Source organism: Canis aureus, chromosome 2 (genome assembly GCF_053574225.1).
Source record: "Canis aureus isolate CA01 chromosome 2, VMU_Caureus_v.1.0, whole genome shotgun sequence".
Lineage (NCBI taxonomy): Eukaryota > Metazoa > Chordata > Mammalia > Carnivora > Canidae > Canis > Canis aureus.
Window position 1 is genome coordinate 38,647,232 of NC_135612.1, and position 18,935 is coordinate 38,666,166.

The 18,935-nt window shown below is 38.7% G+C and overlaps 1 protein-coding gene across 1 annotated transcript in view; it reads left to right on the forward strand.

The window, feature by feature from the left end:
• Positions 1–447: 447 nt before the first annotated feature.
• TRPM1 (transient receptor potential cation channel subfamily M member 1) overlaps positions 448–18,935 on the forward strand; it is a 123,630-nt gene continuing 105,142 nt past the window's right edge. Inside the window, exon 1 of the mRNA XM_077858333.1 lies at positions 448–543. Within this exon, the coding sequence (XP_077714459.1) occupies positions 448–543 (96 nt within the window). The remainder of the gene's footprint in view (positions 544–18,935) is intronic.

Consider the following 18,935-nt stretch of genomic DNA (forward strand, 5'->3'; position numbering starts at 1 on the left):
ACAGGTGTCAGATCCTCGGCTCACCTCTCCTTGCAGGAAGAGACGACTTCTTTTTCACAAGAAGAGTGGGCTGCATCGGGATGACAGAGGCCTCCCTCCTGTCCCTGGGCCACCTAGCCTGTCTCTGCACAGGACCTGGCCCTGCTGCCTGCCCTCCCAGAGCATACTCCGTGCCCACCCCCTCCTCATCTTTCCTGGTCTTCAGAGGAGAGCAGGAGCTTTCCTGCTGTGCTTTATTCACTCCCCACAGGCAGCCAGTTGCTGGGCCAACACGTAGGGATGTCCCCACAGACAACTGACACAAAGGTCTGTCTGTGCCCATTCGCAAAGGAGAGCAAACTGTAGGAGGTCAGGTGGGTTCCAGAGATGGTCAGGTGGGGGCAGCAGAGAGCTAAGCTGACGGAGTCGGCTCACAGATGGGGCTGTGGGCAGAGCCAGGTCCCGAAAATGGCCTTGTCAGGATCTTGCCAGATAACCCAAAGTGGGGAGGGCCAGCCTATCCGGGACCCCTCAGCTGGACAGAGTCGAAGGGCAAGCCCCAGGGTAGGCCCTGTAACAGTTGCACCAGTAGCTCCTGGGATGGACTCTCCTGCCTAGTCCCATCTGTCTACCCTCAAGGCGGAGGAACCTCTGCTCCAGAGACCTGCCAAGCGCCTGGGGCTCTCCCTGACTGTCCCTGGGGCAGTTCACAGGAGAGATGGCTCGACCAAAAGCAACATCACATGAAAATGAAAAGGCTGATCTCTGTGATGAGGCCTCTGAGCTTGATTTTGGTCTACGCATCCCTTGCAGCTTGCTTTCCAGGCCTGCAAGCTCCTGAGGAGGCAACGTGAGGGACACTGGCCGGCATTGATTTGAAGCTGGAGGGACTTTTGTCAGGAATGCTTACAAGATTTGCTGGGTCCCAGTGCAACATTAGAATGCCACCTGACCCTTTCCTCAAAAATTAAGGATTTTAAGTCGGCAAAGCAGAGTATTAACACTAAGCACATAAAAACAAAACAAAACAAAACAACAAAACAAAACAAAACAAAACAAAACAAAACAAAACAACACTAAGCACAGGGCAGCCTGGGTGGCTCAGTGGTTTAGCGCCGCCTTCAGCCCAGGGCGTGATCCTGGGGACCTGGGATCGAGTCTCACGTCGGGCTCCCTGTGTGGAGCCTGCTTCTCCCTCTGCCTGTGTTTTTCATGAATAAATAAATAAAATATTTTTTAAAAAAAAGACTAAGCACATATATATATATATATATATATATATATATATATATATATATAAATTCGGATGTGGTTATTTAAACCTACCATCTTACTTTGCACTTTCTATTTCTTGCCTGTTTTATTTCCCCATTTATCTCATTTTCTGCCTTCTTTTAGATTATTTTTATTGTTATCTTTTTCCTCTCTTTTGGATTGGAAATCATACTCTTTTCCTACATTTTTATTGTTTGCCTGGGACTACCGCCTTGCATTCTTGGTTTATCAAAGTGTAGCGATTTTTTAAAAAATATTTTATTTATTTATTCATGAGAGGCAAAGATATAGGCAGAGGGAGAAGCAGGTTCCCTGTGGGGAGCCTGATGAGGGACTTGATCCCAGGACCGCAGAATCACAACCTGAGCCAAAGTCAGATGCTCAACCACTGAGAGAACAGGTGGCCCAGTACTTTTACCTCTTTCTAGTCAATGCAAAGGCCTTAGAATTTCAAATCCATTTGATACCCTCAATTTGTGGGCTATTAATGTCATGTACTTTTTAAATTACTAGAATGTATTTTTTTAGAGCAGTTTTAGGTTTATAGAAAATTGAGCATATAATACAGAGACTTCTCATTTACTCTCTCTCTTCCCCTCACAATTTTCTCAATTATTAACATCTTGCAATATATGGTACATTTGTTATAATTGATGAACCAATGTTGATACATTATTATTAATCAAAACCTATAGATTACATTAAGGTTCTCTCTTTGTGTTGCATGTTCTGTGAGTTTTGAAAAATCCATAGTCGTGTGTCCACCATCACAATATCATACAGAATAGTTTCCCCATCCTAAAAATTCCCTGTGCTTCACCAATATATCCCTCCCATATCATTGAACCTCTGCCATCAGCTGTTCTTTTTAATATCTTCATGGTTTTGCCTTTTCCAGAATGCCTTATAGTTGCAATCATACAGTGTGTAGCCTTTTCGGACTGTCTTCCTTCTCTTAGAAATATGCCTTTAGGCTTCCTCCATGTATTTTTCTGGATTGATAACTCATTTGTTTTTAGTGCTGAATAATATTCCATTGTTTGGTTGTATCACAGTTTGCTCATTCATTTATCTATTGAAGGACAGATTGTTTGCTTCAAGTTTTAGTGACTGTGAATAAAGTTGCTATAAACATTTGTGTGTAGATTTGTGTGGATAGAAGTTTTGAATTCATTTTTTTCATTTGGCTACAAATCTAGATGCTCAATTGCTGGATCACATTATAAGACTGTGTTTAGCTCTGTAAGAAAAGCCAAACTGTATTCTAAAGAGACATTCTGACCAGGGAAAATAAATATTTCTGTTGTTCCACATCCTTGATAACATTTGATATTGTCTTTCTTAAGGTTTTAACCATTTCATGGTATGTGTGTTGGTGTTCTTTGTCGTTTTAATTTGCAATTTCTGCTATTTCTGATAACATATGTTTATTTGCCTCTGTATATCTTTGGTGAGGTGTCCACATCTTTTTCCAATTTTTAATTGGGTTGCTTGTTTTCTTATTGTTGAGTGTTTAAAGCCTTGTGTATATTTTGGATATAAGTCCATTATCAGAAATGTTTTGCAGATATTTTCTCCCAGGCTCTTGTCTGTTTTTTCATTCTCTTAGCAATGTCTTTCACAGAGTAGAAGTTTTTTATTTTTATAAGTTTGACTTTGCAGTTTTTTCTTTCTTTTCTGATCATTCTTTTGGTATTGTATCCAGAGTCATCCTCAAACCTAAGGTCACCTTTCTTTGATTTCTTTCATTAGAATTTTATAGTTTTCCCCATATTGATCTTATACATATTTTGTTAGATTTACTACTAAGTACTTCACTTTTTTGGTGTTAATGTAAATGGTATTATATTTTTAATTCCAAATTCTACTTGTTCATTGCTGGTATATAAGAAAGTAATAGACTTTTGTCTATTAATCTTATATTCTGTAGCTTTGCTGTTATTGTGTATTTTAAATTGAAAATTTTTAAATTTAATTTTTTTTTAAATTTTGCCAGTTTTTTTTGGATTTTCTGCATAAACTATCATGTCGTTTGGAAACAAAAGCAATTTTATGTCTTCATTTCAAATCTGTATGTCTTTTATTTCATTTCATTATCTATTGCATTCATTGTGATTTCTATATGATGTTGAAAGGAGTAGTGAGAGGAGGCATCCTGGCTTTGTTCCTAATCTTAGCAGAAAAGTTTCTAGTTTCTCGCCCTTAAGTATAACGCTACCTGTAGGGTTTTTGTATATGTTTTTTATCAAATTGAGGAAGTTCGTCTCTATTCCTGATTTGTTAAGAGTTTTTATGATTTATGGGTGTTGTATTTTGTCAAATGTATTTTCTGCATCTATTGATACAGTTACATGATTTTTTATCTTTAGCCTATAGATGTCATGGATTACATTACATTAGTTCATTTTTGAGTATTGGACAAGCCTTGCATACTTGGAATAAATTCCACTTAGCCATGATATGTAGCTTTTTAAATACATTATTGGATTTGATTTGCTAATATTTTCATAAGGAATTTTTGACTCTATGTTCATAACAGATATTTGTCTGGAGTTTTCTACAGTTTGTAATTTGGTATTAGAATAATGCCGGACTTGTAGAATAAGTTAGGAAGTATTCCCTTTGCTCCTATTTTCTTGATAGACTATAGAGAATTGGCATATTTTCTTCCTTAAATGTATGTTCACCAGTGAAGCCATCTAGCTTCCCATATAATTCATGTAATTCACCAGTGAACACATCTATATGATAATATGCAGTATTGTCAACTTGTTAATTATTGATTTGATTTCTTGAATAGATATGAGCTTCTTCAGTTTATCTATTCTCCTGTGTGAGTTTTGGTAGATTGTCTTTCAAGAATTGATTCATTTTATCTAAGTTGTAAAATCTGTGGGCATAGAGTTGTTCATAATATTCTAGTATTCCTTTACTACCCTGTTAATGTCCATGGGGTTAGTAGTGATGGCTTCTATCAAACAATTGATATTAGTAACTGTGTCTTCTCTCTTTTTTTCTGGTCAGGCCTGATTAGAGATTTGTCAATTTTCTTAATCTTTCCAAAGAACAAGCTTTTAGTTCTTAGAGAATAAGTTAACTTATTTCTCTATTGATTCCCTGCTTTTAATTCAATCAATTTCTGCTCTAATTTTATTATTTCTTTTCTTGTTCTTCTGTTAGATTTAATTTATTCTTCCTTCTCTAGTTTCTTAAAGTGAAAGCTTAGTATTAATTTTGAATATTCTTTTTATATTATATACATCAAGGCTACCAATTTCTCTAAAACACTGTTTTCATTGGATCCCACAAATTTTCATTAAATGTATTTTCTTTCTAACTTAGCTCGAAATATTTTTAAAATTCTCTTGAGATTTCTTCTTTGACCCATGTGTTATTTACAAGTCTGTTGTTTAATCTCCAAGTATTTGGGGACATTCCAGTTATGTTTCTATTATTGATTTCAGTTTAACTGCATTGTGTTCTAAAAACATATTTTTTAATTTTTAAAAATTTGTTGTTGTGTTTTATGTCCTCAAATGTGGTCTATCTTGGTGAGTGTGAGCTTGAAAAGAATGTACATTCTGCTGGCATTGGATGAAATATTCTATTCTTCTTCTCCTCCTTCTTTTGATTTTCTGAAGTTTGAATATGATATGTGTAAATGTTGATTTTGAGGTATTTATCATGAATAGTATTCTCTGAGCTTCCTGGAACTGTGGTTTGATGTATGTCATTAAATTTGGAAAATAGTCATTACTACTGCAAATATCTTTTCTCCCTTTTCTTTCTTCTCCCTCTGGTATTCCTATTCCATATATGTTATAACTTTTGTAGTTTTTCCATAGCTTATGGATATTATGTTCTTTATTTTTCATTCCTTTTTCTCTTTGCATTTCAGTTTTGGAAATTTCTATTGACCTCATCAAACTGATTCTTTTCTCAGTTATTTCAGGTCTACTGGTGAGCCCATTAATCGCATTGGTAATTGCTGTTATGGTGCTTTTTATTTTATTTTATTTTATTTCATTTTGATTCTTTTTTAGGGTTTCCATCTGTCCATTTACATTACCCATCTAATTTTTCACGTAGTCCATTTTTTTCCATTAGAGATCTTAGTATATCAATCATAATTATTTGAAATTCTTAGTCTGATAATTCCAGAATCTCTGCTGTTTTCTGAGTCTGGTCCTGTTGTTTGCTTTGTCTCTTCTGTTTTGTTTTTATTTTTTATTTTATTTTATTTATTTTTTTGACATTTAGCATGACTTGTAATTGTTAAAAGCCAGGCATGATATATTACACAATAAGAACTGAGGTAAATGGGACTTCAATTGAGGGTTTATATTTATCTGGCTAGGAGTTACATTGTGTTTACTCTTTACTGTACTATAGGTATGTAAAGTTTTACTCTCCTCTAGTAACTCTTTTGTTTATTTTTTGGTCTCCCCTTTATCTTTGAGATCTCTTGAAACTCCTTAAAAAGAGTCCAAGGCTTGCAATTATTTCAGCTGTGATCCATTATAATATAGGGGAGCCTCATTGTGGTAGTGACAAGGTACAAGGAGTAGAGAAGCATTGTATCATACTACCTCAAGGCTCAGACATTTAGTGAGTCTCTGCCCCTGGACTCTGACCTTCACAAATGCTTATCAGCTTTTCTCTCCCACTTAAATGAGACAGGAAAACTAGAGGGAGATGTAGCTGTGTATTTTCCTACCCTCACAGTCACTAGGCTTTGATAAAGTAGTTTTCCTTGAGGGCAAGTGGAGAATGGAAGGCTCTGGGCATATATCAAAATGGATACTTTCTCCCTCCCTCTGCAGGAGAGGATTTTTCTCTAAACTTCACTCTGAGAATCTAGCTGAGCTCTTGAAGGTAATACTCACAAAAATATGGGGGCTTCCCTCAGACTGAGCCCCTTGATGTTCATTCTTAAGCTAGCCTATAGTTAGCTTGCAGCAATATGTCAGTTACAATTCAACTTTTCTTGCCTATTCCTGGTTCTCATGAACTGTGATTCTCTGCATTCACCTGTCTCTCCAGGCTTCTGGGTGTCATTTCCCATGACTTCAACTCTTTGATAGACTTAAGATTTTTCTTGTTGAAAGAATGGAGGTGATGAATTCCCAAATCTATGCATGTTCAAGCAGAAACCAGAAGTTATTACCAAGTATTTAAATCCCACAAGATATTATTGATATTACCTTATATAGTTGGTAACCATGTATATGTACACACACATTTACTATTTCATTTTTCTGTATTTCTCTCTGCTCTATACCCCCCGTCTGTGATATTTTTACTTCTATCTAAAGGAAGCCCTTTGTAATTCTTTAAATGTGTGCTTGTTATAAATGAATTCTTTGTTATTGTTTGCCTGAAAATGTCTCTATTTTCCTTTTGCTGTTGATAGATATTTTGCTGGCATAAAATTCTAGGTTGACAATGGTTTCCCTTCAGCACTCTGAATACACCATTTCATCACATTCTGACTTTTATTATTTCTGTTGAGAAATCAAATGCCTTTTTTATAGCTGTCTGCTCTATTCAAGGTAATTTGGGTTTGTCTCTTCAAGCTCTTAAGATTTTCTTTTTGTCCTTGGTTTTCAGGAACTTCACTATTGTATGTCAAGATCTGTACTTTTTTGTATTTACTCTGCTTGGAATTGATTTGAACACTTAAGTTCCAATCAATTAAATTGTTGGTTAATATATTTTATAAGTTTGGGAAATTCTCAGAAAATTATCTCCTCAGTTGTTGTTTCTACTCTATTTTCTCTCTATTGTTTCCAGGATTCTATATAAACAGACTTTTTCCTTGAATTCTCTGCATTTATCCTCTCTTCTGTGTTCACTTTTCTCTCTACTATAACACTCTGAATAATTTCTTCTAATTTGGCTTCCAGTTCACCAATTCTCTTTCTCTCTTTTTTTTTAAAGATTTTATTTATTTATTCATGAGAGACACATAGAGAGGCAGAGACACAGGCAGAGGGAGAAGCAGGCCCCCCGCAGGGAGCCCAATGTGGGACTCAATCTCAGGACCCCGGGATCACACACTGGGCCAAAGGCAGATGCTCAATCACTGAGCCACCCAGGCTCCCCACCAATTCTCTCTTTAATTGGTTTAATACATTGTTAATCTAATTCACTGAATTCTTAACTTCAGTTAGCAGATTGTTCAATTCTACCATTTCTAGTTGGCTATTTTTTAAAAGCTGTGAGAATACTTTTTGAAGCTTTCTGCAAAAGTTTTCAACTTTGTCTTCTATCTCGTTGGTTACATAAGTATTATGGCCTTAAAGCCCATGTCTGGTAATTTCAATACATGGTAACCTTGGCAGTCTTCTTCTATTGCCTGTTGTTTCTGCTAGTTCTTTTACATATTGTTCTGTATCCCTAAGTGTCTGGTTATCTTTAACTGTTTGCATAAATTATATGTAAAAAAATTGTTTGTAGAAATACACTGAGACTTAGGATGTTGTTACCTTCCTCCAAAGAAGATTACCATTTTTTTTTCCTTTCAAGTACCTTGAAGCATTAACGATCTAGGATCACCTTAATTCAGTTGTAAGACTTGATATTTTTACACACATAACCCTAAACTGAGTTGCAGTTCCTGTACAAACTGGTTTATTTACCTTTTTTCCCCAGTGTCCCTTCAAGGTCCCAACTCAAAGCAACACAGGGTTACCACGGTCTGAGAGTCTGGATTTGAGGATCCTGCTCATTTCCATCTATTCCTCTTTCTCTAAAATTTTAATACTCAAAAAATAAAATAAAATTTCAATACTCAACAGGAAAATTCAGTCTAAATATCTACTGAGAAAGCTATGAAGGAACAGAGTAAGGGTGAATCCCAGAAGAATGCTGGTATATCCAGCAGAGACGCAGTGTGGCAGATTGGCTCAGAGCACAGGTCTTGAGAAAGATTGTTCCATTTTTTATTCTGTAGCTGCCACTTACTAGTCATGGTGCCTTAAACAAGTTGTTCTCACAGTGACTCATTGTGTCTTATGTGTAATATGGAGATAATTATTCTATCTCCTTCATAAGGCTGTTATGAGTATTATGAGTTAATTTCCACTTCACACCCATTAGTATGGCTATTACTTAAAACAATACAGGGGCACCCAGGTGGCACAGTGGGTTAAGCATCTGCCTTCAGCTCAGGTCATGATCTCAGGGTCCTAGAATCAAGCCTCACTGCTTCTCCCTCTCTTCCCTGCTTGTGCTCTCTCTCACTCTCACTCTCTCTCTCTAATAAATAAAATCTTTTTAAAAAAAAAACCCACAAACACAGAAAACAACAAAAGTTGGCATGATGTTGAAAAATTGGAACCCTTGTGCTTTGCTGGCATAAATATAAAATTGTGCAGCTGCTGTGGAAAACAGTATGGTAGTTCCTCAAAAAATTTGAAAAAAGAATCACCATTTAATCCATCAATTCCACTTCTGGGTACATATGCAGAAGAATTGAAAACAGGGACTCAGATATTTGCATACTTGTTCATAGCAACATATTCACAGCAAAGAAATAGAAACAACATGAAAGCCCACTAACAGATGAATGGAGGGGATCCCTGGGTGGCTCAGCGGTTTAGTGCCTGCCTTCGGCCCAGGGTGTAATCCTGGAGACTTGGGATCGAGTTCTGCGAGTTCTGCGTCGGGCTCCCAGCATGGAGCCTGCTTCTCCCTCTGCCTGTGTCTCTGCCTCTCTCTCTCTCTCTCTCTATCATGAATAAATAAATAAAAATCTTTAAAAAAAACCAGATGAATGGATAAACAAAACATGGTCTGTACATATAATGGAATATTATTCAGCTTTAAAAGAAAGGAAATTCTGACACTTGTTACAACATGGATAGATGATCCTTGAGGATATTATGCTCAGAGAAATAAAACAGTCGCAAAAGGAAAAATACTGTATTATTCCACCTATATGAGGTCCCTAGAACAATCAATTTCATAGAGACAGAGAGCATAAGGGTGGTTACCAGGGACTCTGGGGGAGGAGGGCTGAGTTTCAGATTGAGATGATGAAAAATTTCTGGAGATGGATGGTGGCGATGGTTACATAACAATGTGTGTGAGCTTAGTGCCACTAAACTGTACACTTTAAAATGGTTAAAATTATAAATTTTATGTTACATACAGTTAGTTTTCCATAACAAAATAATTTAGGTTTATTTAATTTACAGTGACTTATAGGAGAGTAAAAAAACGTGGTTATTATTAGGTATTTTGAGATGGGGATAAAGAGAAGGAGGGGATTTCAATTATTATAAAGGAGTCTCAGGGCTATTTGAACATATCACGGAAAAGCCACCCTGCTTCTCCTCATTGTTCTCTTTGTTTCCAGGTTAGAGTCTAGCTTATCTCCGACAGTTTCCAAAATCACTTGGGCAACTTTCCACTTCCCTGTGCCCAAGGATGACCTGACACTAGGGCAGTGGTTTCCAGAGTGGTGGAACCATTTCCATTTTTGAACCTGTACTTACACTTGCCTGCACACACCATCTTCAGATGGTAACAAAATAAATCCAAACAAGTGTTACCAATTTTGGAGATGTGGAAACTGTAGATAGCTGCCAGATGTGGATGGGAGACTTCCCCATAAACCTGCTAATGCTTTTAAAATGTTCGAGCCAGGGTGGCTCAGTGGTTGGGCATCTGCCTTTGGCTCAGGTTGTGATCCTGGGGTCCTGAAATTGAGTCCCTCATCAGGCTCCCCACAAGGAGCCTGCTCCTCCCTCTGCCTATGTCTCTGCCTCTCTCTGTGTGTCTCTCATAAATAAATAAAATCTTTAAAAAAATAAAATGTTTGAACCATGTAGATATATAAACTATTAAAAAGTTAAATTAATTACAAATAAAAATGACTTTAATTTGCATTCTTTAAAAACAAAAGACACTAATTTGATGACATTGAATCTGCAGATTAGAGCTGGTATCTTCAGTTGGTCTGCATGTCTTAGGTCACCCTGCAAGATGAGTGAAGGCAGGGGAAAGCTATTGACCTTCCAGCAGTGAGTGAGGGAAAACTCTAGTCTTTTTGTAGCTCCCAGAAGGGGCAGAGCTGGGGACCTGGAGGCAAGTGAGGTTGGCCAAGAGAACCGCGTGATCTACAAGGGTGCAGAGGCAAGGCAGTCAGGTGTGGGTGGAAACCCCAAGAGCATAGCCAGAGCTGAGCCTCCTATGAGGCCCTCCAAGAGGGCAGCAAATGCCAAGCCTCCAGCACACAAGATAGGAAGCCCAGAGCTGTACAGCATGGTATGGAAAGGATGTCTGTGCATGGGGAGCTGTGCAGATCATTTAACACCCAGTTGAACACCTGCTAGGCATATGAGAGCTTCCATATCATGATGTGGCCCTTTGCAGGGGGGTCATGTATAGCAGGGAGCACAGGGCTATGCACAATTGTTCTCATCTACAGCAACAGGAACTAGGATAGAATGTGCTTGACATCCAAAGAGGGCCACAGTCCCATGGCTGGGCTGGCTGGGAAGGGCTGACGGAGATGCTGCCCCCATGTGGAGCATGAGTTGGGCACAGAAAGCAGGGTCCAAGCTTAGCAAATGTGCTGGATAAAAAGTCAAAGACCAAGAAAGAGATTAGGAGAAGAAGGGCATGTTTGAAAACCCCTGCATGGGAAAGACATTCAGCTGGTTTGGTGGATGTGGGAGTAGAACCATAGTGGCCAAGTGCCACCAGTGGCCCTTGAGAGAACCCTCAGTCCAGTGGTCATAGCCTAGTGAGGAGCTCAAGAAGCAGGTGTTCTTCCTGGAGTCTGAAAGGGCAGGAGCAAGGGCAGGGCTGCTTGAGTCTCCCTCCTCTTTCTGCTGATTTAGCTGGGAGACTCACTCCTATCAGGGACCATTCCCCAGCCAGAACAGATGGCCTATATTGAGTCATAGGAGCCATTTAGATAGAATCCACATTGGGACATGATTCCATCCCAGTAAAGCCAAGAGAGCCCTCAATAAGGACCATCCGGAACCATTCTCCAGACCTTTGAATGTGACCTCTGGAGGCAGTTTCCTTCACCACAGAACAGTTATGGGAACCTCAGAGGTTAAATTCATGGTTATCTGAGTTTAGGGCTTCCTAAATCCTTCCTGTGGCTCTAAGAGATAGAAGTATTTTTTTTTTAAGATTTTATTATTTATTCATGAGAGACAGAGAGAAGCAGAGACATAGGCAGAGGGAGAAGCAGGCTCCACACAGGGAGCCCGATGTGGGACTCAATCCTAGGACCCCAGGATCATGCCCTGAGCCAAAGGCAGGCGCTCAACCACTGAGCCACCCAGGCATCCCAGTCAGAAGTATTTTATTTTTTAATCTTTTTTTTTTTTTTTTTTTTAATTTTTATTCATGATAGGCGCACAGTGAGAGAGAGAGAGGCAGAGACACAGGCAGAGGGAGAAGCAGGCTCCATGCACCGGGAGCCCGATGTGGGATTCGATCCCGGATCTCCAGGATCGCGCCCTGGGCCAAAGGCAGGCGCCAAACCGCTGCGCCACCCAGGGATCCCCCAGTCAGAAGTATTTTAGAAGAAAAGGTCAATTAGCTTAGGAAATTTGGGGTTCCATAATAGCAAAAAAGTTTGCTTCACTGCATGACTTCTCAGAGCCTTTAATATCTTAATAAGCACTGAGACTCTCCAAAATGAAAAGAGACTATGGAGAGCTGCCCCAATTTAATTCACATAGGGTCATTTTTTTTTTTTTTTTTGAGAATGTCCAAGCCCCCAGGGGCCCAGTCTAGAAGTTTAAAGAATGTTGCTTGCAGGCTGATGCGATATTGTAAAAGGGAGCATGTGAGGTAGGGACTCCTCAAAGCAGACACCACTCCTCTTGATCCCAGTGGCTTAAAAAAAGAAAAGAAAAGAAAAGAAAAGAAAAGAAAAGAAAAGAAAAGAAAAGAAAAGAAAAGAAAAAGTTTAATTCCCCCTTGGGAAGAAGGAACTAGGCATGATGAGAAAGGAAAACCTCAACCAATCAGTTGCTTGGGACAATGGAAAATTTGGGACTAATTACTAACAATCTCTTTAACCAAAGTGTTCCTTTTTTGCTTGCCTTCTGAGTCAACTGGGAAAGAAATAATTAACTTTAAAAAGTAAAATGATTCAGTCATGAGACAGAAGGAAATCCTGTCATTTGTAACACCATGGATGGATCCTGAGGGCATTATGCTAAGTGAGATAAGTCATACTGAGACAAATACCATATGATCTCACTTCATGTGGGATCTGAAAAAGTTAAGCTTTTTTAGACTCTCAGAGAAACAGAGCATACAGTGGTGGTTAACAGGGGCTGGGAGAAATGAGGAGATGTTGGTCAAAAGGTACAAGCTTCCAGTTGTAACATTAATAGGTTTGGGGGTCTAATGTACAGCATGGTGATGATAGTAATCATTCTGTGCCATGTACTTGAATGTTGCTAAAAAGAATGGATCTTAAAAAAAAAAAAAAAAGAATGGATCTTAAATGTTCTCACCACAAAAAAGAAATGTTAAGTTTGTGAAAGGATGGAGGTGATAGCTCATACTATGGCAGTAATCATCTTGCAATTTATAAATGTATCCAATCAACACACTGTACACCTTCAACTGACACAGTGTTATGTGTCAATTGTATCTCAATAAAGCTGGGAAAAAATAATTATTTATTTATTTATTTATTTGTGATAGTCACAGAGAGAGAGAGAGAATGAGGCAGAGACACAGGCAGAGGGAGAAGCAGGCTCCATGCACCAGGAGCCCGATGTGGGATTCGATCCCGGGTCTCCATGATCGCGCCCTGGGCCAAAGGCAGGCGCTAAACCGCTGCGCCACCCAGGGATCCCCAAAGCTGGAAAAAAATAAATGTAACATGGATCTCTAGAACAGAAGAAAGGATATTAGAAAAAACTAAAGATATCTGGACGTAGTCTTAGTTAATGAAAATATATTAATATTGTTTCATTAATTATAACAATATACCATAGTATATATGTTACCATATAAATATAAATATATACCGCACATATATTCTTATTTCACAGCATAAATGTACCATAATAATATAAGATATTGATAATAGAAGAGTGCAGGATATATGGGAACTCTCTATATTATCTTCTCAATTTTTCTGTAAATCTAAAACTGTTTTAAAAAATAAGATCTGGGGCACCTGGGTGGCTCAGTGATTGAGCATCTGCCTTCGGCTCAGGTAGGGATACCAGGGTCCTGGGATCAAGCCTGCACTGGGGTCCCTGCATGGAGGCTGCTTCTCCCCCTGCCTATGTCTCTGCCTCTCTTTCTGTGTCTCTCATGAATAAATAAATAAAATCTAAAAAAAAAATAATAAGATCTATTAAAATTGTTTAAAAAATAAAATGCCAGAATCTCTCCTGATGTTTCCACACTTTGCAGAACTGGCCTTTTTTTTTTTTTTAAGATTTTATTTATTTATTCATGAGAGATACAGAGAGAGGCAGAGACATAGGCAGTAGGAGAAGCAGAGTCCCTGCAAGGAGCTGGATGAGGGACTCAATCCTGGGCTCCGGGATCACCACCGGGATCACACCCAGAGCAGAAGGCAGACGCTCAACCGCTGAACCACCCAGGCATCCCACAGAACTAGCCCTTAACCAGTCTAAGCATTGTGTGCTCATACTTGTTACCCTTCTCCATAGCAGCGTGCCTTGGCCTGTTGTTCAGAGACTTTTCAAGAGATTTTTATCAAAAGATTAAAACTCAAAGTCATTCTGCTAATTGAAACAAAGATTCAAGTAACAAGGGCACTCTATTCCCAGAACGTTTTGCTTAAACTGTACTGAGATTTACTGGATGCGCCTAAATTTGTTTTGAGTGCATTTTTGCTTTATGGGTTCCTGCAACCAAATTGGGGAAAATCCAAATTTTAGTAGCTATGAAGCATTACTCAAAAGAGATGAGACTGATAGATTATCTTGAAGACCATTAGGAGGTCTCCCTCTCCAGTGAGGCATGATGCATGAAATATAAATAACTTCTGTGCCAGGTGTCAAGGGAGCACAGCTTGTAGAACGTTTATATGCTCTGAGGCATCTCGCAGTGCTGATCTGTGAGAAGGCACAGCTGACTTTATGAGGCTCATGCACATCCTTTCATCTCCCAGAGATCTGTTCTTACGCGTCAGCTCCTATAAACCAAGTCACACAGAGGTGAAATAACTTCTTGCCATGGCTCCTGCCCAAATTTCTTCTCAGGAACACAGATATCTTAAAGGAAGAAAAGGTAAAAGTGACTTTCATATAACTGGACTCATATTTGGGGAGATTTGCCACTGCTACACAGTAAAGATTTAAGAAGCATGAGCTGCAACTTACGTTTGGAATTTGGAAGTACACCATTAGGTCCTACCAGAGGGCAGAATGTTACATTCAGACTTGAATGGATTCCAGCACTGTGATGCACTGGGGCTCCTTACATGTGGTTGGCAGACTTATAGATGAATGAGATGTCAAGAATTTTGTGAAAAGGAAAACCAGCTCAGATAATGCTCTTTTTATGGAACTTCCAGAAGCTCCACCCATGATGAGGCCACTCCACAGCAGTTCCAGGCATACTATTCTTCTTTGCCCAGACTGGTCCTACCAGTTCTTGACATTTATGCCACTGAGACTTCCACAAAGCTTTGATATAATTGATTATTTCCACAGCAAAGTCACTGGTTTTATTTTCATTGTGGAGTTTATTCTGAAAATTTTAAAATGTTTAATATTTGGCAGGTTTTTCATCCATGTGCTTGTTATCTTAGCTCACATCATCTGCCAACATTGCAACATAATCCACTGCCAAAAATAAATAAATAAATAAATAAATAAGAAGAGAAAAGAGAAAAAAAAAATGAAAAGAAAGCCGGTATGATAGGACAGGAAGCCACGGTCCACTTGGGATCCTCTTGATACCTCCATGGTAGACTCTCCAGAGCTTCTGTCCTCCATTGCAGAATGGCCAGCAGTGAAGGCGTGCTAAGAACTCCAGCTCCCACAAGCCTGGAGCCATGTGGCATAGGGAAGGGTTATGTAAAGAAGTTGCTGCCAATTTTCAACTGTTGATGGGGCCAAGAATCCTTTGGAGAGAGGCTGCATATTTTGACCAACTTGGGTCCAAAGACTCACCAGGATGGACCTCTGCCTTCCAGAGAGTGGAGTTTCCTCTGTGTTCCAAATGTTTGAGGATCGTAGTTCCCCCAAGTGGAAAACCCCACTTTATCTGTCAGTCAGTGGAGAATCTACAGAAAAGTAGTTTATGAAGAGTTTATGGTTAAATAAATAAAATCTTTAAAAAAAAAAAGAGTTTATGGTGATCAAAGCATTGAAGACCTGTAGGCCTCTGCCTAATCTAGTTATTCTTTTATTTATTTTTATGATTACCTTTGATAACAATACCAAAGATTTTAAATTCCTCTCCCTCTCTACCCTTTTTCATTTGCAGAGGCATTGTTCAAAGGAATATGAGTTTAATTTACAAAGCAAATATATATTTTAATCTACCACCTCAGCTTCTTTATTTCAGGAATTATGCCAATTAAGTCATTCAAAAGTCAACACTATCTTGTGTTTTTTTCTAAGATTTTATTTATTTATTAGAGAGGCAGAATGAACGGTGGGGAGGGGCAGAGGGAGAGAGGAAGAGAGAGAGAAGCAAACTCCCTGCTGAGCACGGCTCAGGCTCAACTCAACAGACGTTGGCAAAGATGTCAAGAAAAAGGAGTACTCATGCACTGTTGGTGGGAATGCAAACAGTCACTCTGGAAAACAGTATGGAGTTGCCTCAAAAAGTTAAAAATAGATGCCAGGCTCAATCCCAGGACCTAGAGATCATGACCTGAGCCAAAGGCAGACACTTAACCACCTGAGCCATCCAGGTGCCCCACCACTATCTTGTTTTAAAACATATGTAAAAAATCCAGGGAAAATGGAAGTGGAAACTCACCTCTGGAACCAATCCCAGGAACAATACTTTGCTGCACAGACACAAATCTTATGCCAAATAAGACTTTGAGAAGGAAGGTACTTGGAACAGGACTTCCAGGTCAGGATTCACACACCTGCTTGGCAAGTACTTGCCTGAGCCCTCAGCATCCACAGGTATCTCTCACCTTGCTCCCTATTCCCAGTCTGATCTTTCCCCTTCCCCACCCATCATCCCTCCTGGCCTGGGAACTATGCTTCAGTCCACAGGGTCTGCTGGCCTGACTGAGGTGCCACTTATCCCCCCTCCAGCTTTTGTGTAAAGTACCCCCTTTCCTCAAATCTGCCATCTAGTTTCCCACTTAAACAAGTCCAGCTGAAGCACCTCTCCTCCTCTGATAAGTCCTCTATCCCTTTATATTTTCTTACTGCTTGGCAAGTCTGATTAGAATGCTTCCTATAGTCTGCCTTGTATTTCAAATGTGTTTGTATAGGTGCCTCCCCCACAAGCTTATGAACATTTAAAGTCATATCTGAGTCATTCCCATACCTCTGCACAGCACAGAAAGGGTGTTATCATATCAGGGTGATATCTGAAAAGGGTTAGCATCCAAAATGTATAAAAACTTATACAAATCAAAGACCCAAAAAACAAATAATCCAATTTAAAAATGGGCAGAAGACATGAACAGACATTTCTCCAAAGAAGACATACAGATTCAACAGACACATGAAAAGATGTTTATCATCATTTACCATCGGGGAAATGTAAATCAAAACTACAATGAGATATCACTTCACAGTTGTCAGAATGGCTAAAATCAACAACACAAGAAACAAATGGGTGTTGGCAAGGAGGTGAAGAAAAAGGAATACTGTGCACTGTTGGTGGGAATGCAAACGGGTACAGTCACTCTGGAAAACAGTATGAAGATTTCTCAAAAGTTAAAATAAAAAACTACCTTATGATCCAGCAATCCCATTACGGATATTTACCCAAAGGATACAGAAACACTAATTCAAAGGGATATATGCACCCCTATGTTTATAGCAGCATTATTTATAATAGCAAAGATATGGAAGTAGCCCAAGTGTTCATCAATTGATGAATAGACATAGGAGATGTGGTATATTTATACAAAAGACTATATTTAGCCATGAAAAGAATGAAATCTTGCCATTTGCAATGACATGGACAGAGCTAGTAAATATAATGCTAAGTGAATTAAGTCAGAGAAAGACAAATACCACATGATTTCACTTATATCTGGAATTTAAGAAACAAAACACATGGGCAAAGGGAAAAAGAGAGAGAGAGAGAAATCAAGAATCAGACTCTTAGCTATGCAGAACAAACTGAAGGTCACCAGAAGAGAGGGAGATGGAGATTAAGGAATGCACTTGTCCTGAGCACCGGGTGATGTATGGACTTGTCAAATTACTATATTGTACACCTAAAACTAATATAACACTGTATGTTAATTAACTGGAATTAAAGTAAAAACTTTAAAAAAGAGAAAGGGTGATGTCAGTGGTGAATTAAATTGAACTATGGATAGCAAGGAAGCAAGAGGTCAAGGAAAATAAGTGCCGTTAAATGACAGATGACAAGAGAGTGGAAAAGATTTGCCACTTTAGCACAGTCACAAGTTCATCATCTTATATGAACAAGCTTTAAAAATAAGGAAAAGATTCGATTTTAAAAATGAGCAGAAGATGTGGAAAGTTCACAGAAATAGAAATGCAGATCACCTTTAAACATGAAAAGACGCCCAACTTCACTCCTAGTAACATTAATGCAAATTAAAATTATACTGACCTATAGACATCTAACAGACCACTCCACCCAATAGCAGAATACATATTCCTCTCAAGTTCACATGGAACATTGTCCAGGAAAGACCATATGCTAGTCCATGCAACAAGCCTAAATAAGTTTAGAAGGATTGAAATTGTACTAAGTATGTTCTCCAACCACAGTGGAATTAAATTCAAAATCAATAACAGAAATTTGTGAAATTCACAACTATACATACACTTAAGCAATCAATGGGTTAAAAAGTCACACAAAAAATTAGAGATGTGGGGCAACCAGGGTGGCTCAGCAATAGTTTAGCAACCCCCCCTTCAGCCCAGGGCCTGATCCTGGAGACCAAGGATCAAGTCCCACGTCAGGCTCCCTGCATGATACACACATCTCTCTGTGTGTGTCTCATGAATAAATAAATAAAATCTGGGATCCCTGGGTGGCTTAGCGGTTTGGCACCTGCCTTCGGCCCAGGGCATGATCCTGGAGACCTAGGATTGGAGTCCCACGTCAGGCTCCCTGCATGGAGCCTGCTTCTCCCTCTGCCTGTGTCTTTGCCTCTCTCTCTCTCTCTCTGTCTCTCATGAATAAATAAATAAATAAAATCTTATAAATAAATTAAATAAATAAATAAATTTTAAAAATCTTTTAAAAATTAGAGATGAACTACTTTAAGATGAACAAAAATGAAAACACAATATACCACAACTTATGGAATACAGCCAAAGTAATGTGCAGAGGAAATTGATACCTTTAGACACCTCTGTTAATAACGAAAGACTACAAATCAATAATTGAATCTTCAACTTTATAAAGCTAAAAACAGAAGAGCAAATGAAACTCAAATCAAACAGAAGAAAGGAAATAAGACTAGAATGTAAAGAAGTAAAATAAAGAATAGGAAAACAATAGAAGAAATCAACTCAACCAAA